This window comes from Natrix helvetica, assembly GCF_964273705.1.
Source record: "Natrix helvetica genome assembly, chromosome: 5".
In the NCBI taxonomy this organism is placed as follows: domain Eukaryota; kingdom Metazoa; phylum Chordata; class Lepidosauria; order Squamata; family Natricidae; genus Natrix; species Natrix helvetica.
In genome coordinates, this window is record NC_138551.1 from 59,092,777 (window position 1) to 59,118,466 (window position 25,690).

General features: G+C 37.4%; 1 protein-coding gene across 1 annotated transcript in view; it reads left to right on the forward strand.

Annotated features, from left to right (window-relative positions):
* Positions 1 to 25,690, forward strand: part of ATRNL1 (attractin like 1) — a 536,103-nt gene that overhangs the window by 125,731 nt on the left and 384,682 nt on the right. Inside the window, exons 17-20 of the mRNA XM_081954366.1 lie at positions 151 to 339; positions 7,383 to 7,601; positions 12,601 to 12,738; positions 20,741 to 20,834. Coding sequence (XP_081810492.1) covers positions 151 to 339; positions 7,383 to 7,601; positions 12,601 to 12,738; positions 20,741 to 20,834 — 640 coding nt within the window. The remainder of the gene's footprint in view (positions 1 to 150; positions 340 to 7,382; positions 7,602 to 12,600; positions 12,739 to 20,740; positions 20,835 to 25,690) is intronic.

The following is a 25,690-nucleotide window of genomic DNA, read 5'->3' on the forward strand; positions in this document are numbered from 1 at the left end:
CAGGACTAGAAGAAAAAAAAGCTTGACAAAGTGCAATTGTCAATTTGATGAATGGTGTATACACACACACACACACACACACACACACACACACAATAATTCAGCAAAAATACTGAAATTACATTTTTTATTATTTTCTTTTTCCTTCAGTTAGTCCAAATCAGAATGCTCGACCCTGCAAAAAGCCATGCTCTTTAAGGGCGACATGTTCCAACTGTACCAGCAGTGGCATGGAATGCATGTGGTGTAGCAGTACAAAACGATGTGTTGATTCAAATGCTTACATCATTTCCTTTCCATATGGCCAGTGTTTAGAGTGGCAAACTACCACTTGTTCTCGTAAGTATTTATGGTGATATGAATGAAAATAGTTATAATACTTAATGGAAATAAAATGCGGTATAGAGAGTTTTTGTTGAGGTTTCTGCAGCTAGCAACCAGAACTTTTAAAAACAGAAAAGAAACTAAAGTGTTTGATTTCTGACTAAAATTAAACCAGTTATTCTTTTTCCTGTATATGTTTAGATAATAATGCATAGCTCAATAATTTGTTTCTAGAATGTCTCAAAATCAATAGACACGCCTCTGAATATAAAACTGAAGTAGAAACGTGCATTCTATAGCAATTTGGTTTGTACTTAAGTAGTTTATTTAATTTTTGAAAGAAAATTATACATGCAGATAGTCTTCAACTTACAACCACAACTGAGCCCCAAATTTCTGTTGCTAAGTGAATTTTGACCCTTTCTTGCCATTTGTCAAATGAATCACTGCAGTTTAGTTAGTATTATGTTGTAAAATGAATCTGGCTTCCCAATTGATTTTGCTTGTCAGAAAGTGGCAAAATATGATCGCATGACCTGGGACATTGCAGTTGTCATAAATATGAGTCAGTTGCCACGTATCTGAATTTTGAACACGTGATCCTAGAGAGACTGAAAAATTGTCACTTTTTCAGCGCAATTTTTAATGGTCACTAAGCGAACTGTTGTAAATCAAGGACTACCTGTACTTGACAGCTTACTTACTGACTGGAAAATATTTGTTTATTTATTTAATAAAATTTATATGGTCACCCAACTTTCTCTCAATGTTATAAAAATACCAAAATCATTAAGGAATGTTATACTATTCTGCCTTCCGAAACTTACATTTTGATTAAGAAAGTGCCTATTCCTGTTCTGATTTCAAATAATACATGAGCCGCAATCATGTTTCACATTTGTTTTGTTTAGCTCAAAAATAGGACTCCATGCAACAATATCCCCATTTGGTTCACTATTCACTAGCTTCTCTCATCCATTTGTTTCTCTAATATTGTGCTTTATTTTATTTTCAAGCGAGGCCAGGTGGAGTTGTGGAGGTTTATATCATCAGTATACATCATTTTTTTCTCTATTAGCAGCCTTATCCTTCTAAAGAAATCTGACATAATCCATACATTTTGAATTTTTATTCAATGTTGATTGGGAAAAACAACAAGGGATTAGAATTAACCCTTTAAAGATTTTTGTTTAATTTAGGGTACAAACATGATAAAAAAAACTTCAACAGATAACTTTTTGTCTTTCATTTTGGTTGCTAGGCAACATTCAGGTCTGTCCTGGAGACCCCAGTGTCGTTAACCTTTATTATGCTGACTATAACCTAGAAATTCTTAGCTTCTTATTTTCTTCCAATGTCTCAGAAGCTGTAGTCAAATATTCCTAATAGGATTTGGACAAATTGACAGAAGTCCAGAAAATCATTAAACAAATTTTCTCCCATCCCACTCTCCCAAATTTATATGGAAAGGGTTTTTTTAAACCCCCCCCTTTTTTTTTTTGCTATTAGCCATTTCAATTGAAGAAAAATTGAAACTGATAATGGAAATTGGCAAATGATGTGAAGCTTCTGGAATTGCTAAATAGCTTGTATATTTGCTATGGTCTAATCAGTCCTGACCAGCTGATGCCACTAAGTGTGACTAGGCATAAATATTGTTTGTGAATATTTTGAAAAATACCTCTTCCCTCTTTGATTTAATGATTTAATGAATTAAACGGATGCTTTGGGTCTACTCTATATCCCCAGTAGAAAGCAATTTTGAATTCAGTTTTTTCAACATGTAATATTTCAACAAGTAATATTTTCTTCTGGATAGTTATCTAGGCTATCAATTCTTTGTTTGTGTTTAAAGAAAAGACAGTTGAAGAATTCTGTTTAGTTTAGTTGACATTTCAGATATGGCTATAAAGATATCTATTAAATAAACTTAATAGGGCTTATTAATTCAACAATATACAGAAAGAATTATACTTTAAATTGTATTTTTGTCTAGCCAATAAAAATAAATAAATTTCCACATTCCAGCCTTGCCCACTTAATGAAGATAATGTTCTAGAACAGAGAGCAGCAGACATTAGAGACATCTCCATTGCTGTAAATCTTTGAAATTTTTATGATCTCATCTTGAGCACTGCACATGAGTTTGGCAGCTAATATGCAAAACGTTGGTCAATTTTTCATGAGATCTTGCTGAGTTTTGTTTCATGTCCACAGAATTTGATGAGATTTTAACAATTTCTTCAGTCTCTTTTACCACTTTAATTAAGATTTAACTGTGGGAAGTAATTGATGGCCTAGTATTTATTGGAGACTGAGTTGCCAGCTTCTAGAGTCAGCTTCCATTCAATTTGAACAATCTGATAGCAAAAAGTGTAGGCATTCGTCAGCTGTTGAACTCAGCCAATGACTGCAATTTGGATACTTTGCAACTGTTGTGCATTGATGGTGGTTGCAGCATCTTGAAGTGGGTTTTTTTTTGGTGCCAAGCAAATTCAGTGGGGAAGCTGGCAGAAAGTTGCAAGTCATGGTCATATGATGTCATGCTTAATGACTGGGCAATTTGCGTACAACTGCACCCATAACTGGCATTTTAAGTTGGGCTTGGTCACATATTTCACATTCTAACTGTATACTTCACAATGGAGTTGTTGATTTCAGTTGTGGTTGCTACTAGGACTACCTGTATTCTTTACATAGCTTAAGTATTATAAAATAAAATAAAAATATGACTATAAAATTATATTTTAGCTCTTTAGTTCCATTTTTCCCCAAAAATAAATGTTGGTTTATCAGTTATTTTTAAAATGCATTTAATTAATATTAAGATGTTACTGTTCTATCCTATATTAGTTTGTGCTATTATCTGTGCCTGCTGCTCTGGAGGTTATTTCTTAATGTCAATAATGGCATTGCTAGAACAATTTTAGAACAATTCTGGGTCAACTACCATAATTTTAATTTAGAAAGGTACTTGACTAAAATTTTAAGAGAAATGGCCTATCTGCTTCATATTATGAAATGGTTTGTGCAATGTTTCAAGACATCAGAAAGCGAACAAATTGAGCAAACTATGTAGAAACAAAAGCGTATGTAAATGTTACCGTGTAGCTCTTTTCAATGAAAAGAGTAGCGTTTTCTGCTATTCATAGTAATCAAAGCAGTTCACAGAAAATAAAATGGCAAAACATACAATATCATAATATGACCCAACTATTTACTGATTCATAATGATATTTTAATTTTTCATTTATGTAAATAAACAACTAGAATGCTTAAGATTCTGTGAGGTAAAATATAATGCAAAGACATTTCCTTTCTTCATTAGGTTAAATAATAAAATCATATACTTTCATATAAACCATAATATTTAAATACATTTTAGGGAAATAATTTATTTCCTATTCTCTACTGTCCATAAATATAACTGCAGTATAATTAGGCTTCCATTTGTATACTGTCTTTCAAGGAAGAGCGGGAAAGTAAATGACAACTAAAGTCATTTTCATTAGATATCATGTCATTACCTGATGACATCATAGCATAGATGACATTTTAACATTAAAGCTTGCTGTCAGTGCTACCTATGTCCTTTTTAAATAACTAAATAAACTAGTGCTAAACTGGAGTGTATAAATTTGTTTTGTGAGTATTTTCAAGTTACATTTCGTTTAACATATTGACATTTATAAACTGTTATTGAATATCTTGTTTATGCTTTTCATTTCATTTCAAATAAAAGTTGAATTCAATCAAAAAGTACATCGCTTTTTAGATTCATGTGGAATAAGTAGTAAATTCACTCTACATGTAGTTTTACAGGCAAATATTATGGTATAATTTTCAGTAGTAGTGTTTTGGAGTGTGAACAGTTTTCTTTTAAGGATATAATTGTATCAGTTTCTAGTAGTTTTGTATTGATTATCTGATCACCTATTAGGGTTGTCAAAATATTAGGCTTTTATTTGACTTTGTGTCCTTATATTCTAAGGATCAGGTGCATTTATCTGAAGGAAATAAAATCCTGAAGTAATAAAAATCAAAGCAAGTTGTTTAATTCATAAGTATAAAGTCCAGCATCAAAATTCATATGACCACCAATGAATTAATTCAAAAACTCTTCCTCTCAGAACTGATGTATAACAATCAACCAATATTATCAACACAAATATTTTGAAACTTTAAGAGTGCTTTGATTTTCATCTGAAAATTGGTTTAACTGCACGCTAACAATAGGGAGGAGTTTGGTGGGACATTTAAAGCAGAAATTTTATCAGGCCATACTAGGCATGACAATAAGTTTCAATTCTCTATAACTGAACTCCTCTATCTCCTTTATCTATTTGCATTCTTAGTGTATCTATTTGGATTATTCCATAGTTCCACTGTTTCTTCTTTGTCTAATTTTGACTGGCTCAATACAATACTATACAATAGCAGAGTTGGAAGGGACCTTGGAGGTCTTCTAGTCCAACCCCTACCTAAGCAGGAAACCCTATACCGTTTCAGACAAATGGCTATCCAACATATTCTTAAAGACTTCCAGTGTTGGGGCATTCACATCTTCTGGATGCAAGCTGTTCCACTGATTAATTGTTCTCACTGTCAGGAAATTTCTCATCAGTTCTAAGTTGCTTCTCTCCTTGATTAGTTTCCACCCATTGCTTCTTGTTCTACCCTCAGGTGCCTTGGAGAATAGTTTGACTCCCTCTTCTTTGTGGCAACTCCTGAGATATTGGAACCCTGCTATCATGTCTCCCCTAGTCCTTCTTTCTATTAAACTAGACATACCCAGTTCCTGCAACGGTTCTTCATATGTTTTAGTCTCCAGTCCCCTAATCATCTTTGTTGCTCTTCTCTGCACTCTTTCTAGAGTTTTCACATCTTTTCTACATCGTGGCGACCAAAACTGAATGCAGTATTCCAAGTGTGGCCTTACGAAGGCATTATAAAGTGGTATTAACACTTCACGTGATCTTGATTCTATCCCTCTGTTGATGCAGCCTAGAACTGTGTTGGCTTTTTTGGCAGCTGCTGCACACTGCTGGCTCATATTTAAATGATTGTCCACTAGGACTCCAAGATCCCCCTCACAGTCACTACTATTGAGCAAGGTACCATTTATACTGTACCTGTGCATTTTGTTTTTCTTGCCTAAATGTAGAACCTTACTCTTTTCACCATTGAATTTCATTTTATTAGATAGTGCCCAATGTTCAAGTTTGTCAAGATCCTTCTGTATCTTAAGCCTGTCTTCTGGAGTGTTGGCTATTCCTGCCAGCTTGGTGTCATCTGCAAACTTGATGAGTTCCCCATTTATTCCCTCATCCAAATCATTGATGAAGATGTTGAAGAGTACTGGGCCTAAAACAGAACCTTGGGGTACTCCACTGAATACTTCCTTCCATGTAGATGCAGTTCCATTGAGGACTACACATTGAGTGCGGTTGGTCAGCCAGTTACGAATATATCTGGTGGTGATGCTGTGTAACCTACATTCTTCTACTTTATCTAGTAGTAGAGTATGGTCTATCTCAGCGATGGCGAACCTTTTTTGGCTCGCGTGCCACAAGTGGGGGGAGCACAGGGGGGTCGTGTGTGGGCATGCAGCACCCATAATGCAATGCACGACCCCCCCAGTGCGCATGCGTGCACAACAGGCGCGACCCCCCATTTTTACATGCTTTTTTCGCCCTCCCCAGGCTCCAGAGGCTTTATAGGGAAGGGCGAAAAGAGCCTCCCACCCCCCGGAGACCCTCCAGAGGCTTCAGGGATCGTCCGGAGGCTTCCCTAAATCCTTCAGAACGCTTAAAACAACCTTCCGAGAAACCGGAAGTGACTTCCGGTTTGCTCGGAGGATTGTTTTGAGCGCTCTGAAGGCTTCAGGGACCGTCCAGAGGCTTCCCTGATGCATTCGGAGCGCTTAAAATAACCGTCCGAGCAAACCGGAAGTCACTTCCGGATTGCTCGGAAGGTCGTTTTGAGCGCTCCGAAGGCTTCAGGGACCGCCCGGAGGCTTCCCTGACGCCTTCGGAGCGCTTAAAACGACCCTCCGAGGAAACCGGAAGTCAGTTCTTATCTTAAGAATACGCCTCTTGTCTCTGCTGGCAGTAGCACCTGGCAGACACCTGACCTCTTTTAAAACCTCCATATCCTTTCCTAAATTTACATCCCTTACAATTGAATCACCAACCAGAAGGCGACTTCTCTTTTTGCATACCTTGCTCTTCTTGTGCGATTGATGTGTGATACCTGGTTCCCCATTTCGCCTTTCTGAAAAAAATTCTTTCTTTTGGACTGTGATCCCCTGCTTATTTGAGTCATAATTATCACAACTACCTTGACCTATCTCTTTAGTATCCCCATTAAGGTCAGCAAGGGTCTTTGTAGTAGAAGGGGCTGATAGCATGGCATCGCTACAGTCTTTCCATTGATGGATTGGTAAAAGTATTTTTGATTCAACTGAAATTCTGCCTATAGTGGGCAATTCAAGCTTTGAATCTGATAGTCTTGGCTAGAGCTGCTATTTGCTGCTTTGTATAATAAATTGTTTTTTTGGGGGGATGTCAATCAATCATCTGAAACTTATTAGAGGGATTGATAAACTAAAGAATTTAGGGATTCATGGGTTAAGGCAACACACCAGAAGCCAGGGGTCTGAATTCTAGTCCTGCTTTAGGCATGAAATAAGTTGGATGACCTTGTTTCAATCATACTTTCTCTAAGCACTAGGGAAAATGTTGTGGCAAACCATTTAAAAAATCTCACCAAGTAAATTTCAGGAACTTATTAGGCCAGGAGTTGACACAGACTTGAATGCAGCAAATATATGTATATATTTATTGAAATATACTGGTTTATTGAGTTTGTCATTTGTTTTGTTTGTTGTTATATCCTATATTCCTATAGCCATAGACATATACAGCAGCTAGATATGATGGTGGTAATCAAGTTAATTGTATCAATCTGATTTCTCAAACTTAATTAGACTTAGAAGTTATAAATGCTCTTACGCAAACTCAACTTTTACTGATTTTTCTTATCCTGTGTATTTACAGCTCAAAACTGTTCGGGGTTGAGGACTTGCAGTCAGTGCCTGGAACATCCAGGATGTGGATGGTGCAATGATCCCAGTAATACAGGCAAAGGCCATTGCGAAGAAGGATCGGCAAGGGGGCCAGTGAAGTTCAGTGGGACTCATTCTACTGAAATAGTTATTGACAATAATCTTTGTGCTAAAGAAAAAAATTATGAATGGTCTTTCATCCAATGCCCAGGTATGATGAATTTGTTATTATTGTTAGCGATTTCATCAGTGAAATTATGGCAGGTTAATTGTTTGCTTACAAAAATGGGATAAATTTTGGATTAGGATAATGGAAACATAAATATTTTGTTGGTTAGTTTATTAGCATATTTTAAAAGTTCTTCAAATATAGATCTTGATCCACAAAATGTTCCTCAGTTATTCTTGTTATCTACTTTTTAAAAATTATGTCAAATATCAATTTTGTTAAATCATACTGAACATGTATGCTATTATGTAACGTTATGAAAAATGAGTCAAAAAGTTATCTTTTTGGATACTTCTCTTCAAGTGTTGTTTTGATTCAAGACAGAAATTGTGTAAAATATTTTAAAAACAGATTTTTTTCATGACTAAAGCTAGGACATAATATTCTGTCTGGAGTTTTCTTTGAATACTAGGCTAGTAATACATATACATAGAGATTTTAGAGCTTTATATCTTGATAAATTAATAGTAAGAACAAAGCTTATATGAATCAGACCATTTTTGGATGGTCTAAACATTCTGGGAAACTTCAAAATGTCCCACCATGTTAATCTAGTCATTAGAGATCATCTGGCAGTTTTACAGAATGAAGAGGAATAGATTTTTGGTGTTCTGATATGTAACAAATACCACATTTAGCTGAGCTTTTAAGAGAATAAGCATTTGCTTGCAATTCAATTTCACTGTAGCATCTCGGACAGTATGAACAGTGAACATTTAATTCAGTTATTTATTTACTTTTAAGATAACATATACTCTTCTTAAAAAACCATTTAGTTTGCTTTCAGTGTAACTATATATAATATAAATCAATTGATCACAATACTTTTTTTAAAAAGTGAATGAAATTGCCCTTTAAAACAGGCAGGTATCCTACAGACTTAGGACCATATGCGGGCCTCAATGTTACATGAAAAACACTCTACAAGAAAATAATTCAGACTTCAAATAAGATTAGCCTCACCTAATATGTTTCATGGAACAGGTAGCGGAAATAATGTGTCGGAAACAGCAAGAGAGGAGAGATTTCAGAAAGAGAATGAAATAGTGGCTTTATCAACCTTTCCATTTGGCTCTGCCTAACTGTTTCTTGGTCCAAACATGATTGTGGTCCTTAACATAAATAAAAATAATAATGATAATTATCCATGCTTTGATTCCAACAATAAAAATACATATTCCTAATGTTTCCAAGGGCTGACAGAAACAAATGTGGTCCAGTAATAACTATTATAGCCTTAGAGAGCTTGACAAAATTATGTAGAACATACAGCATCACCTATTATTTATGTGTCTTATTAAACAACAATATTAAGTATTGACTGTTAACAAAAAAATAGACAGTTGTTCTTGCCCATAAGAAACTATCCCCGTTTTTTGGAGGAATGCTTGTATCAGCCCCACTCTTAGGATGACAGCAGTAGAATACTTCTTGCTGTTAAAAAACTTCAAATTTGGCTATTCTTATGATTGTAATAGTGCATGATTTTTAGTTACCTAACAACATTTTTTTAAATACCCCACCGGCACATAAAGGATTAGTGTCAAAAGGATTAACAATCAGGATAAAAGTAAACATGTTTCAAGAAAATCAGTCATTATTGCAAGATCTTTGTCTTCGTCTAAATTGGTAGGCTTATATGAATGGTTACTAGCAATGCTTTTAAAATTATACGTTGTTGATTAATTAGTTTAATTTAACTTTGTTCAATTGATAATGAACTCAATGCTAAATAAACAGAAAGACTAATAACTCCATAGTTACCTGCTCTCAAATTGTGACCATTAAATAAATTACAACGCAATCTGTAGTTAATTAGAATTATAGGAAGTTATTCAATAAAAAGAAACAAATAAATATAGAATCAAAACAATTTAGCTGTCCTCCATGTTGAAGAAAAGAATGTAACATCTGCTCATATAAAACCAATGAGACTAATCATATTAATCTCTTTTTATTATGTTATCATTGAAATATTATTTGTTTTATAGGTGAAGCATAAAGTATAATAAACATTACTTACTGAATTTACCTATTTCAACTATACATAATAGAAATGTAGTAAAATATAACCACCGAAAAACAAACAATCAGTATTTAAAGAAATACTGATAAATATTATGTAGAAGTTCTTTCCAATTGAAATTGGAACATCTGTGTGCCAAAAGCAAGAAAAAGATCATGTTAGCACAATTATATGTTCAATGGGATTATTATTTTGAATTTTCCAAATATCTGACTGGAAAGAAAAGAATATTTAAATATGCTGTGTAGGCGTTGCTGATTGTGCTGACATTAATTAATGCCATAAAATCAAACATCATGTAATAACTCCCAAAATATACATCTCATAGTTTGATTATTAGTGTATCTAGTGTTTGAACATATCAGTTTTAATTAAATCCACTTAATTCATTGAGTTGAAAAATTAGTGGAAACCACTAGGAATTAATTATATTTGCATAGATCTAGATGCATAGATGTACATTTTCAATGAATTGAGAAGCATTTGAAATCAATAGTTACATTTTCAACTTAAAACAGAAAGCCAAATCTTGTCATCAAATCAAGTGCTTCCTCGTCAATTCAGTGATGTGGAACAGATCTCCACACGTGTGTTTAAAAAACATTTATTTGGTTTTCTTAATTAATATAAATCATTCAACTGGATCAAAGCTAATTTATTAATTCCTTAGTATCATGCCTAAGGTTTTATTTCTTGTCATGCTTCTGTAAAAAGGATTTTGTGGTTCATATATTATATACTTAACTCTAAGATAGATAACTGAATAAAAGTAATATACAAAATTGCAGTACTTACTAAAATTCATCAGTGCATCTCTTTTACCCAGTGGCTAAATGTCAAAATATACTTGGGAACCCAATTTTGTAGGAAAACTCAAAAGTATTTTTTTAATAATGACACATGTTATAAATAATGTTTTCTTTTATCAGCATAATAATTGGCATTTATATAATAGCTCATGTTGTATTGCTACATAAATCATTTAAAAACTAGTTCTGTCTATATATTCTTGTTGATTTCAGAGTACCTTTTTCCTATAGTTTTCAGTCTTAGTACGTAGTGTTGCCTAATAACACATCCCCAAAAATATATAGCTATCAGTAATATAGCCATAATCAGAAACTCAATAAATTGGTAACTTGATATTAAAAGCAAAGCATAGGTTAACTCAGCCTTCCATCCTTCCAAGGTCAGTAAAATGAGAACCCATATTGTTAGGGTCAATATTGTAAATCTCTTAGAGAGGGCAGTAAAGCACTGTGAAGCACTATGTAAGTCTTAAGTGCTATTGCTATATCTATGTGTGTATGTATTGATCGATTGATTTTTTTTTAGGCTCCATTTCTCTAGTTTTTCTTACAGTATGAAGAATTAAAAATGATCTCTTAAAGTGACAGAGAGATGAAAAGACAGTGACTAAGAATTGAGATTGTTTGAAGGAACTGCCATGATTCAGAAGTGCAAGCATTCTTTAGGGTTTTTTTTTCCATCAGCACAAGCTTGGTATTATACCACTTTGCTTTATTCTAGTTCAAGTCATTGTGGATAGCAAGGAATAATGACCCATGTAAGTCAGCAACAGGGTAATTAGTAGTAAGGGCACTCAAGAATGATCAGACCAGAGAGGTTAAGAGGTGAAAGTTGACTTTTGGGATATACCATACTTTTCAGAGTATAAGATTCACCTTTTTCCATCCAAAAAGGGGGTGGAAATAGAGCATCTTGTACACCAAATACAGCCATTTTTAGCCTTGTTTAGGCTTGTTTTTTACAAAACGGGCATAGAGGGTTTGGGAGGCCTGCAGAGTGCTCCTATGGGCTGGGGAGGACAAAAAACGTGATGCGTGGGGGGTTTCAGAGGCAAAAAATGGGCCCATTTTTCATAAAGAGTACTGTGCAGGTCTCCTAAACTTTCTGCGTGTGCTGCTTTGTAAAAAACGTGCCCATTTTTTGCCTCCCAACCCTCCCACATTGCGTTTTTGCCCTCCCTAGCTGCCAGGAGCACCCTACAGGCCTCCCATACCGGCATCCCATACCGTCTGCATGCCCTGTTTTTGTGAAAAATGGGACACATAGAGAGTTTGGGAAGCCTGAAGAATGCTACTAGAGGCCAGGTAGGGCAAAAACTGTTTTTTTCTTGTTTACCTCTTCAAAATCTTGATGCGTTTTATACTCCAGTGTGCCTTATAGTCTGAAAAATATGGTAATTCCCCCCCCCCCCCCAGGATAAGAAACATTGGTATTGTTTGTTTTTGAATAAGATTAGCAGGACCAGGCAGCTGGTTAATAAGTACTTGTCAATGAGACTTGCATGGTTGGTCTACTACGGATTTCACTAGACAATGACCATAGGCAAAGAGTTAGACTAGTGGATGTTTTAGTTGTTTCCGTGAATGGCCAATTATATTAGTTTTCTTACTATCCCCATAAAGAAATCTGCATTTTTGAACACTGCTGCTACTGTAGGAAGAAATGGACTGATTTTCCATGGTTTGTTTGGCAATTGCCTCTTTCTATTAGCCTCCTTAACTCTCTTCCTTAATATATTCTGCTAGTTCCTGCAGATATTTGGAGTACAAAGGCCAGCTCTTGATCTGAAGGTGTTACATGGCCAAGAGCTATGCTCTTTTATAGCATAGCTGTTTCATTACATCTTCTCTCTGTAACTGGATTGCAATATGTATTTTTCTATGCATTGCCATCTCTGCAGCAAAGGAACAGAATCCAAGGTTCCTAATAAAAGAAATTAGATTGCATATGGGCAAGTAATATATGCAAGGTATATTCTTTATATTCCTATATTTTTCTCCATCAACTACTCTCAATTTATATTTATTCAGTTTACTATACCCATTTGTTGATGCTAATCACAATGTTCTGTACTTTTTAAGAATGACTATTCTATTTCTTTGTCTTTCCCCATATATATACATATTTATTTTGTTTTAATTGCAGCTTGCCAATGTAATGGACATAGCACCTGCGTTAATGGCAATGTATGTGATCAATGCAAAAATCTAACTACAGGAAAACAGTGTGAAACATGCATGCCAGGTTATTATGGAGATCCAACAAATGGAGGACAGTGCACAGGTAATGTTGAAAAGTTTGCAAAATTCTAATGTAATGGATGTACCCAATATTTAAATGGGCACAATTGATTTAAATAAATAAATATTTGAAAATTGGATGATGTTTCAATGCTCTGATGAAGACTGTAAGTAATAAGGAAAGTTCTTTTCGGTGGTACTACATTATTTATGTAACTTTACCTATTTTAACTTTTCTCTCATTTTCATACATGTTTTGAATCGCGTCACATTCTGTTATCTTCATTTTAGCTTGAAGAGGAACATTGACATAAATATTTTCCCTTAATATGACATTTTTATTTTGAGTTCTATACAGAACCTTATGCTTTATTAAACTGGCTGATAGATAAGTATTTATCCCTCAAATATAAAGAAGATACATTATCAATCCTGAGGATATCCTAAAGCAGTGATAGTGAACCTTTTTTGGCTCGCGTGCCATAAGTGGGGGGAGCGTACGGGGGTCATGCGCAGGTGTACCACACCCATAATGCAATGTTTGACCCCCCAGTGTGCACACACGCATGGGCGCATTACAGGCACGACCCCCCCCCCAATTTTTGCATCCTTTTTTCACAACCCCAGGCTTCAGAGGCTTTATAGGAGCCTCGGGAGGGAAAAAAAGCCTTCCCCCCCCCCGGAGGCCCTCCAGAGGTTTCAGGAACTTTCAGGAGACTTCCCTGAAGCCTCTGAAGGGCAAAAAAAAGACCCTACGAGCAAACCGGAAGTGACTTCTCGTTTACTTGGAGTATCATTTTGAGTGCTCCGGAGGCTTCAGGGACCTTCAGGGGTCTTCTCTGAAGTCCCCGGAGCACTTAAAATGACCCTCCGAGCAAACCGGACTTCCGGTTTTGAGCACTTCGGAGACTTCAGGGAAGCTCATGGAGCCTCCGGAGGGCGTCCTGGGGGAGGGAAGGAGTGGAGAGGCTCTTTTCATCCTCCCTAGGCTCCTATAAAGCCTCTGGAGCCTGAGGAGGGCAAAAAATGGCTGGGTGAGCTCAGGTGTCCAGCGCACACATGCACGCTGACCAGTGTCAGGGCAGCGCCTCACATGACCTGACAAATGGCTCCACTGCCACCTCTGGCACACGTGCCATAGGTTCGCCGTCCCGGTCCTAAAGAATGTGATTATGTCACTGAAAATACAATGGTTTCAATTGTGTTTAGCGTAATCTATGAAAACTGTCTTGTGAATTGTCTATAGAAACAGATTCACTAGTAAGTATGACAGTTTACTTTCATATCATTTTATTAGAATATAAATTATTAATATCTAACCTTGTCGAAAAATATAGGTTTGGGTTTTTTGCTTAAAATATAACAAAGACAGCACTATTGCTACACTTTAAAAAAACAATGAAAATGACAAAGGTAACCATAATTCATCAGTGAATGCAATTATTTTTGGAAAAATTTGAGAAGGGGAAAGATGTTTCTCTATCCCCCAATGATGTCCTCTAGTGGTTGAGCAGGGATAGAATAGCTATAGACAATATAGCTGATTAAATTATCCAAACTGTCCTTTTATTCAACTGTTTTTATTAAATTAACTAAAAATAAAATAAGATGTCTTTAATATCTTTAATGAATATTATAGAGGACGTTATTGAAATATCCATGTAGTCAAGTTGCGAAAAAGGGAAATAAAGCATATTGAACCAGGAGGCTAGGAAATTAGAAGGTAATTCTAATTTAAATGAAAACCAAAAACTGTCATGATCCTATTTTTTGTAGAAAAGTGGTTTCTTGAACTAATTTAATTTCTACATTGGAGGGAATTCTAATAATGTAGGTTACAAATTCATGCAAAAATATGCATGAAAACAGGAAAGTTTTGTACATTATTAATTTGACAGACAAGAGCTTGGTGATGTCATTCCTAGACTTATTTCCTTGTATGTTATTATATTTGTCTAGCAAATCAAAACTGCCTCATGACATCTTATTAAATAACAGTTAAAACATCCAGTATAACATAAAAATAAGTAGTTATGATATATTGTTTTAACATATAAAGAATAAGCATTTGTGATGAATGGATGCAATCAGTGTATCACATAGTTGCTGTTTTATTTCTAATTTATTTTGAATTCATTTATTGAATGAATAATTGCTGCTGGTGAAATATTTAGGAAAAAATAGAGACCTATTTACCCTATAAGATTTTGTAGATTTGCAATTCTGTATTTACATTTGAGAATAAACTTTATTTAAATAAATTGAGTTTATTTTTGAGTACACTTTATAAGATTTGTTGATTTTATTAGCAAACTGGTAAATTTAAAATTAGCAAAAGAAATTGCATAATTGGAAGATAAATAATATAACTGAAAAACCAGAGGATTTTAAATTCTTAGGCTATTTACTCTTCAACTAATCTTAAGTTGGAGAATTTAAATCAGAGTGCACAGATATAGAAATCTATAGCTCTATTTTTCAGTGATAGTTTTGCCAGCAGCTGTAAAAGTCTTGCAGGTATTAAGGAAAATGCTTTGCATGCATAATTTTGCTGGTAGAAGAACTTGAGAGTATTAAAAGTGGTCCAAAATAAATTGATCAATGTAATGCTTTGCATTGACTTAGTGTAGTCCAAAGGCACTTTTACATTTACAAACTGCTCTCAGTTCCTTAGAGATATGTGTGAAAACCTGCCAGCTAAAATATTGATTAAAAGTAAACTCTATGAAAGACTCTCACAAACATTAATTCTCAAGGACAAGTTCATTTTTTCTTCAGAAAAACCAAAGCATAAATACAGATTTAAATTTTCATCTCACCTCTGTTTCAACAAGTTTATATCTCTAGAGATAAAAATTATATGAGATCTATGGAGGGATTAAATAGTATCTCCTACAGTTTTTAGACCAGGGGCTTCCAACCTTGGAAACTTTAAGCCTGGCAGACTTCAGCTCTCAGAATTCCCCAGCCAGCTTTGAAGTCCGCTAGGCTTAAAGTTGCAAAGGTTGGAGACCCCTACTATAGACAGTCTATGTAGAGGCCTTTGCTTTTATGCCTTTATTAATATTTGGGAATATTAATATCCCTGTATTAATATTTGGTGTGCCCCTACAGAATAATTTCTTGCGTGCTGCCTTCAGTGCAATGCCATCTATAGTTTTGGAGGACAGATTTAAGAACATGTCTCTGCAAGTTTTCTTTTGTCTCTGTTGATTCAAGAAAACTAGTTCTCTACATTTTGTTGCATAACTCCATATACTGTACTTCTCTTAGCATTCAACATTAACACTCATCTGGCAGCAAGCTGACTGGACCAGCCAGATGAGGAAAAGAGATAACTACTGATAGTAGACTGCTGTGATGAAAAATCTAAGAAATTGGCTTATTTTTTGTTCAGTGGCGGTTTTTGTAAGGAGAACTTGAACCTTTTTCAGAACTGTTGTTGAATTCATCGTAATTCATAGGTATTGACTTGTCTACAAACATAATGAGGTTATGTTTTATTTATGTTTATGTACTTTTGTATCATATAACAGTTTTGATCTCTGATCTTAAATAACCAAACTAATAGTTTCCTGTAAAAGCTACTGTTTATAATTATTATTTGTTGATATTTAAAACACTAATTTATCATCTTTGAGAAAATAAATAGTAAATTATTATTTTTTTTCAGTTCAGTTTGCTTCCTAGTTATTCAGAACAATATATTTCAGTATAATTTCAGCAAAGAGCAAATATATATTTAATTATATAATCCTTGATTGGCACTTTGTATTGTTCATTTATCAATTGTATTTCAGCATTTTATTGCTTCTCAGTGAGTTGCTGGTAAGGTTCTCTTGATTAGATAGGCAATAAAATAACAGGAATCCCAACTTTAAGACTACAAATGAAAGATGACATCACGTGCATTCTTTTTTTTTTTCAATTATCTTGTTCTGATTAAATGATGTTGTTCATTATGATACAACTCAGACTTTTAAGGAAAAAAAAATCCTAGCATTATTGTTAAATTTCTATGTCATGGATTTTTCTTTAAAGCACATCTACTACTGGATTGTGAATGAGATCATGCTGTTGGGTATTACATTTATTATACATCTGCCCAAGTCTACTGAATACTTCCTTCACAGAATGAGTTTTCCATTATTTTTCTGTATATTCTACTAGCATATCCCATCAGCCTTGAGAATAATAAGAGGCTATGGTACAACAGGCAGTCAGTAGAGAGAAGAGTTGAAAAGTGAATTATTTGTGCTAAAGAGGCATGACTTTCCTGCTTGCAAATGACAGCACAACATTAATTCTAGTATAAGCAATGAGTTTTTTTAGCTAAAAGAAGTCAAATTCTCAGTTAAATCCTTGATGCTTTGCCTCTTTTGCAGTTATTGCAGTGATTTATATCCTTTCCCATCCTAGCTCCTTGTTTTGAAAAGGGCATAATTAATTAATGTCTAGACCACTTAATTCATTTAGTATATATTAATTGTAGTTAAAAAATGACAAATATTAAGCTTTAAGTTTAAATTACAACTTTTTGTACTATATATCTTGTTAACAAAGTTGGATGAAAATTCAAGTACATTTTACAGAAAATACTTTAGAGTTTTGGATGAGTAGCTGTAGTAGTGTTACTTTAGAGAAAAGGGGTGCATCCTCGAATACTTATAATTTATTCCTGTTGAACCTGATCCCGCTCAACCTGATTTTTGTCTCTGGGCAGTGGATGAATGATCTAGATTTAGGGGATATTTCTATTCAACCCTTGTCATGGTCTGATCATTTCCTCATCAGGCTTGACTTCCATATCGCTACCCCTCACCGCAGGGAGGCGGAACCGACTAGATGGTTCCGCCCCGGCAACTGATGGACCCCGAAAGGTTCCTGGTGGAGCTTGGGACTTTTCCTGAATCCCTTGCTCACAACTCGACCGAAGCCCTAGTGGAAGCCCAGGATAGGGCTGCCGCTGGGGCCTTGGATCGCATTGTGCGTTTGCGGCCTCTGACCGGTGTCGATCCCGGGTGGCTCCCTGGTTTACCGAGGAGCTCCGGGAGATGAAACGCCGGAAAAAACGTCTACAGAGTGGCTGGAGGGCCAGCCGGTCCGAATCTGATCGAACACTAGTAAGAATTCATATTAAATCCTACTTAGTGGTGACAGAAGCGGCAAAATGGCAATATTTTTCCGCTCTTATCACATCTTCAGATAACCGCCCAGCCACCCTGTTTAGGGTGACCCGCTCCTTACTTAACCAAGGAACTGGGTAAGACCCCTTGCAGGGTAGAGCTGAAGAATTTGTTCAGTATCTGCAGGATAAAATCGCTCAGATCCGGACAGGCTTGGACTCTGACTGGGTAGATTCGGGCGAGCCGAAGGGGATGAATCTTGAGGAGACAATCTGGGATGAGTTTGACCCTGTGACCCCCGAAGGCATGGACAGGATTATGGGGAGACTCAGTGCTGCCACATGTGTTCTGGACCCGTGTCCCTCTTGGTTAGTTTTGGCTTCCCGGGAGGTGACACGAAGCTGGCTCCAGGCGATTACCAACATTTCATTGAGAGAGGGGTTCTTTCCCACCACCTTGAAGGAGGCGGTGGTGAGGCCCCTCCTTAAGAAGCCTTCCCTGGACCCAGCTTCTTTAGCCAACTATGTCTGGTCTCCAACCTTCGCTTTGTAGCGAAGGTTGTCGAGAGTGTGGTAGCACGTCAGCTTCCCCAGTACCTGGATGAAGCTGTCTACCTGGTTTCAGGCCCAGGTACAGCACAGAGATAGCATTGGTCACATTGGTTGATGATCTCTGGCGGGCCCGGGACAGGGGCTGCTCCTCTGTCCTGGTCCTATTAGACCTCTCGGCAGCTTTCGATACCATCGACCATGGTAGCCTACTGCGACGACTCAGGTTGGGAGTGGGGGGCACCGTTTTATGGTGGTTCTCCTCCTTCCCTGTTGGATCGGTCGCAGTTCGTTTTGACTGGAGGGCAGAGATCGACCCCCAGGCATGTCACTTGTGGGGTGCCCCAGGGGTCGGTTCTCTCACCCCTCCTGTTCAACATATACATGAAACCGCTGGGTGAGATCATCTATGGTTTTGGAGTACGGTATGCTGATGATACCCAACTTTTCATCTCTACCCCAAACCACCCAAACGATGCCCTCAAGTGATGTCCCGATGCCTGGAGGCTGTGCAGATCTGGATGGGGAGGAACAGGCTCAAGCTCAATCCTTCCAAGACTGAGTGGCTGTGGTTTCCGTCATCCCGATTTGTACATCTTGTTCTATCTTTGACGATAGGGGGAGAAATTTTAGCCCCCTCAGAGAAGGCTCGCAATCTGGGAGTCCTCCTGGATATGCGACTTAGTTTAGAAGAACACCTGACGGCCGTGACCAGGGGGCCTTTTACCAGGTTCGCCTGGTACGTCAGTTGCGCCCCTTCCTGGATCGGGATGCTCTGTACACAGTCACTCATGCCCTCGTCCTTTCTCGCCTGGACTACTGCAATGCTCTCTACATGGGGCTGCCCTTGAAGAGCACCTGGAGGCTTCAGCTGGTCCAGAATGCGGCCGCGCGGGTTGTCATGAGGGTACCGAGGTGCTCCCATGTTACACCCCTTTTAGGCGGCCTGCACTGGTTGCCAATTGTTTTCCGGGTGCGATTCAAGGTATTAATTATGACCTTTAAAGCGCTCCATGGCCTAGGCCCAGGGTACCTGCGAAACCACCTACTGCTACCAGTAGCCTCCCATCGTCCAGTACGATCCCACAGAGTTGGCCTTCTCAGGGTGCCATCGGCCAGACAGTGTCGGCTGGTGACTCCCAGGGGGAGAGCCTTCTCTGTGGGAGCACCCTCCCTCTGGAATGAGCTGCCCCCGGAGCTTCGCATAATCCCTGACCTCTGGTCCTTCCGACGCGTTCTAAAAAGTTGGCTTTTCTAGCAAGCCGGCCTGGCCTGTTAATTTTAACTCATTTTTAATGTCTTATAAATTTGGTTTGTTTTTTTTGGGATATGTATTTAATTTCTTTTAAACTTTTGGGATATGTGCTTTTTAATGTTGTATGCCGCCCTGAGTCCTTTGGGAGAAGGGCGGCATATAAATCCAATAAAAAACAAACAAACAAACAAAACAAACAATAATAACATTGATAAAGATAAAATGTCAGTTTTAAAATATAGTTGCTTGAAGAATTGGGATTAGTGGATAGCATATATCTGTTGCTGTGAGTTAAGTCATAAAATACCTTAAGCTATTCTGGCCTTTTCCTAACTGTAACCTTTATTTTCTAAGATTGGCACTATTAAGAGGAGGTGGCTTGAAGTTGCTATGCGACATTACTGCGGTGGGCAGTTTTCTTGGGTGTGCTTGGCCTGGTGATGAAGTAGGAAATGATCAGGATATTGTTAGTTGACATTTGCCGGTTTCAAATCTGTTCAGGAAAGAGGTTATTTTTCTCACTTTCAAAGGACATCAGAGATGTAAGCGTTGGTATGGAAGGAAAATAACTTATACTAAAAATTGTAAGGTGGCATTTAAATTATGATGTCCTTGTTTAAAGACTTGACAGCAACCAGTATCTGCTGGAGTGCTATTCCTAAATAGTGCTGTCACATGACATCAAACATTACAGCTGCAATGCTTGGTGATGGAAATTCCAGCCCAGTTATCGTTATTATACAAAGGCTTTTGTCATTCCATCATGAAGAGTCAAACACTACTTAATAACTGGACAACAAATATAATGGCGGTAATTGGACTGGAATTTCCATCGGTAAGCACTGCAGCTGTAATGCACGATGTCATGTGACAGTGTACTGGTTGCTGTCATTAAACAAGGACCACATGGGTCCTTAAGCGAGGACATGTGAATGTGATTTTCAATCTCCTTTCAGTTTCAGTTTCCCCATTGTTATTGCTTGTGGAAAGGTCACAAATCACAATCATGTAATGGTGCACAGTCAAAAATATACATTTTTGGATATATAGTCTTGATATACAAAGTATTGTATTAAAAATTGTAATATAATCATTAAACCCTTTCTGATTTTATAGCTTGCACATGCAGTGGTCATGCAAATATTTGTCACATGCAAACAGGAAAATGCTTCTGCACAACCAAAGGAATCAAAGGAGACCAGTGTCAACTGTGAGTATAAATGATAAAATCTTAATTTAAATCTAATGTTTATGAATAGCTCATACATTGAATTTAATTTTGTTACTATTTGTGAGGTGATAATTTTTCACTGCTAATTGAGCTCTTCTATAGCTTTTCTTTATATAAAACTATTTTGTTGCTGTGATGTAAAAGGATATTGCATATATTAAAGTTCCACTTCAAGAATTATTTATCTTAAATATCTAGAAAAAGTTCCATACATTCAACTGTTATATTTTCAAAATTATGCTTCAAAATATATAATACAAAAGTCTGCTTTCTTTCTGATATGAAATAATACATAATGCCAGAACATATTAAAGTCTGGATCAATTCTGTTGCCATTCTTTGTTTGTAAGGAATCAAAAATGATCAAATGTGTAGGTCAATACTTCTGTGATCCTCTTCATTTCTGTTTGCCTCAGCCTCAAAGGCCTTGGCAGTGCAGCCTTCCTTGTGGTTATAGTATAGCATTTTACCGGTGCTTTGGAAGAAGGCTAAGTTCTCTCACGCATGATGTGATACAAATGAAGTTGATGGAATAGAAACCTATAGTTCTCAGGCTTAGGGCAATTTTTATGTAAAGAAGTCCCTTGCACTTCTTGGAGAGAATGGATAACTTTTATTAACTTCATTTCTCTATTTAATATTCATAATTACAATATCAAATCAATATCTTTAACCCCTACTCCATGTGAACAAACTTAGTAATAATAAATCAAAACAGAAAAAATAATGGAGCAAACCTGTGGTTATAGCACAATCAAGCTTAAACTCTATGCTTAAGTTTAATTCTTTTTGAACATTTCCTGGGGTGTTTAATGTAAATGAAAACACATTGTGTGGAACTGAAATCATCCTAATATTGTAAGAAACATATTTAATATTTTATGATTCTTTATCATTGATTGTTTAACATGATTTGGTTGGATTATAGATAGTTTCAAATAGTTTCACTGGATCACGGTAACATTTCATTTGGCATGATAGCCACAATAATTGCTAGAGGTTTTTAACATGTATCAATATATCTATGTCACAAAAGCTTAAGTTGGTAATTTAATAACATTTAGATAAGTTCATTATGATGAAACTGTTATATTAATATAGTCTTAATATGACAAACTATCTGGGTAATTCTCAGAGAGATTTCATTGATAACATAAAATTTCTGCTGACCATTTATTCATTTAAAAATGGGGCTAGTGCCAGTGATATGAATCCGGTGTTGGCTTTGCAGGTATTCAGATATACGTTACCCATTTCTAACATTCTGGAAATTCTTTTTTAGTATCACTTAAGAATTAATTTATAAAATGAAATATTCTTATGCTTCTGCTTTAATTAGTGCCATTTTAGTTTTAAAACAGGAATACACTGGCATCAGCACTGAACGCACATTGATTCTACACCAAGGGGAATTAATTTCCCATGCATAATTATCTTTTAGAGACCCAGATTCTTATAAATTTAGGTAAACATTTTATCTTTCAAAATGTAGTTAAATGATGCACAGTTAATTAATTATACTCATTTGGACAGTAAAAGTGTCTTAATGTACTTCAAATACTTCATATTTAGATTAATCCACCTTGTTCCATTGTCTTTATTTACTAATTTTAAAATGATCTGAGAGGACATGAGAGAAGAATGAATAGCTAGCAGTGTCATCCATGCTATTCATTTCTTAGCAGATAGGTACCGTATTTTTCGCCTTATAAGACACACTTTTTTACTCCAAAAAAGAGGGTAAAAATCTGAGTGCGTCTTGTAAGCCGAATGTAGCCCTGGGTCATCTGAAAATGGGGCAGGCAAAGAGGGGGCTGCAGAGATCGTGATGGCTGGAAAGGAGAGAGGTTTCGCTTTCAGAGCTCCCGCTCGGCTGGGCTCCCGAGAGGGCTTAGGCGGTGGTGGCGGTGGCAGCGGCTCCTCACATTGCTGGGGCGCTGCTTTAAGCTGCCCTCCTCCTGCAAACGAAAGGTGCCTCAAGGCTTTGGCTCCTGAGATCGGTGCACTGCCATCCAAAATGCTGGTACCACGATCGCTGCAGCGCCCGCTTTACCTGCCGCTTCTCGGGCGGTTCCAGGCGGCAGAGATCGTAGTAATAGCATTTTGGATGGCAGCGCACCGATCTCAGGAGCCGAAGCCTTTGAATCAAGTTTGATTGTGTCCCATCTAGCGTTCTCCACCCCCAACCCCAAATCTCTCCGGATCTGCTTATTGCTATTGCTGCTATTGCGCCCAGCTACTGTATCTCTTTGCTGCATGACAGATCCGGGCGGATTGGGTGTGGGTGGGTGGAGAACGCTAGATTGGGAAGTTAAAACCTAGAACCAAGTTTGATTGTGTCCCATTCTAGGTTTTTAACTTGCTCCGAGTGGAGGGGGACGCACGAGAAGTGAGAAGTGAAGCCGCCAAAGCTCCCGCCAAAGCTCCCGCCCATGGCAGTGGCGGCGGCGCATCCCCCTCCACTCGGAGCATCTGAGCTGGACACCGCGTTACCCTGCTGGCCCCTCCTCCTCCGCTGTGCTTTTGAGAAGCCATGAGGCTTTTTTTTCCCCTGCTGCCCTCCGCCGCCTTCCTACTGGCTCCCGCGGCTCATGGCTCCTCAAAAGCACAGCAGAGGAGGAGGGGGCAAGGGTAACGGGGCTCAGCTCAGATGCTCCGAACAGAGGGGGAGGCGCCGCCGCCGCTGCCACGGGCGGGAGCCAGTAGGAAGGCGGAGGAGGGCAGCAGGGGGGGAAAAGCCTCATGGGGGACGCGCTGCCGCCGCTGCCATGGGCGGGGGCACCAGCGGGAGCTTTGGCGGCTTCACTCCAAGTGTGGTGGTGCTGTTGGAGGAGGAAGAGGAGGCAGCTGTTATTCTGGTGGCGGCAAGGGCTCGTCGATGGCATCTTCAGCAGCAGCCCTGCCCCCTGTGAAAAAAACCGAAGATGGAGCAGATCCACGCAGATGATGTCGCCGCAACATGACTGGAGGATGAATTCTGGGAGTTGAAGTCCACAAGTCTTCAAGCTGTCAGGTTTGAAGACCCTGTTTTTTTTTTTAAGGGTTAAGGGTGCAAGGGTCTTGCAACTTGACAGCTTTAAGACTTGCATGTTTCAATGCCAGAGTTCCTGAGCCAACATGACTGGAGGAGGAACTCTGGGAGTTGAAGTCCACAAGTCTTCAAGCTGTCAGGTTGGAAGACCCTGGGTTGTTGTTTTTTTTTCTAAAGGGTTAAGGGTGCAAGGGTCTTGTAACTTGACAGCTTTAAGACTTGCATGCTTCAATGCCAGAGTTCCTGAGCCAACATGACTGGAGGAAGAATTCTGGGAGTTGAAGTCCACAAGTCTTAAAGCTGTCAAGTTTGAAGACCCCTTGGGGGTTTTTTTCCTAAAGGGTTAGGGATGCAAGGATCTTGTAACTTGACAGCTTTAAGACTTGCATGTTTCAATGCCAGAGTTCCTGAGCCAACATGACTGGAGGAGGAACTCTGGGAGGTGAAGTCCACAAGTCTTCAAGCTGTCAGGTTTGAAGACCCTGGGTTGTTTTTTTTCTAAAGGGTTAAGGGTGCAAGGGTCTTGTAACTTGACAGCTTTAAGACTTGCATGCTTCAATGCCAGAGTTCCTGAGCCAACATGACTGGAGGAGGAATTCTGGGAGTTGAAGTCCACAAGTCTTAAAGCTGTCAAGTTTGAAGACCCCTTGGGGTTTTTTTTCCTAAAGGGTTAGGGATGCAAGGATCTTGTAACTTGACAGCTTTAAGACTTGCATGCTTCAATGCCAGAGTTCCTGACCCAACATTTTGGTTACTAAGCAGGAGCGTTGTTAAGTAATACTATATAACACTTTCAATTAAGCGGGTACCTTGAATAAACATAACTTTGAGTTTCAAATAATACTGATTTTGTTGTTGTCTTAGGTGACACCTGTGAAAAAAATTCAGGTGCTGCTCAAGCATAAATATGTGCCGCTCAAATACTATACTTTTCTGCTCACACTGAAAAAAAATTAGAGGGAACATTGCCTGGGTCATCTAAAAATGGGGGACATAAAATTGTTCTTAAACTGCTGTTAACTTTATACAGTTGATATAAAATATTTTACTACAGTATTTGGTTCAGAATCTTTTTTTTCTAGATTTTCCTCCTTTAAAATTGGGTGCGTCTTATATTCCGGAGCGTCTTATAGGGCGAAAAATACGGTAGATAAATCCATATGTAATATGAATTGAACTGAACTTTCTTAGTTATAATTATGCTTGATTCTGCATCTGTCCTTTCTTTTAAGCAGCCAATTTCTTTTATTGTGAAAAAAAAATATTCTGAAATTAACCTTTGCTTCTTTTCTTTAAAAATACCCAAATCTTTAATTTTTATTAATGGTGAAGTTAAATGTAGGACCCTTTAAATGAGAAGCCATGGGACTGTCATATATCTATAACTTGATCATTTATCAAGTAAATTATCACATGGATAGGGAATTTTCAATATTGAACAATCAGTTGCCTAGTAACCAAATTACCGTACTTTATCTAATCTGTCTTTTGATCTAATCTGACTAATCTTTAAACTGCAACAGTTTTTACCTGCAATCGGGTAACACACACAGAAGCCAGTAAATAGCCAGAAGTCACAAATAAGAAATTATAATAAAAGATTTAAAACAAATAAGCAATAAATTGGCATTCAGAATCTAGTTATGTGATCTCTTGAAGGTTCTAAAGACCAATTTTGGAAATTGGAAGAATTCTAGCAATATGACTCAGTTCTTAAATTGTAGTTATAATTGGCATTTTTACATATTATAAATTGTTGTTCCTGTGTATTTGAATAATGTCCAAAAGTAAAACTGGCATTAGA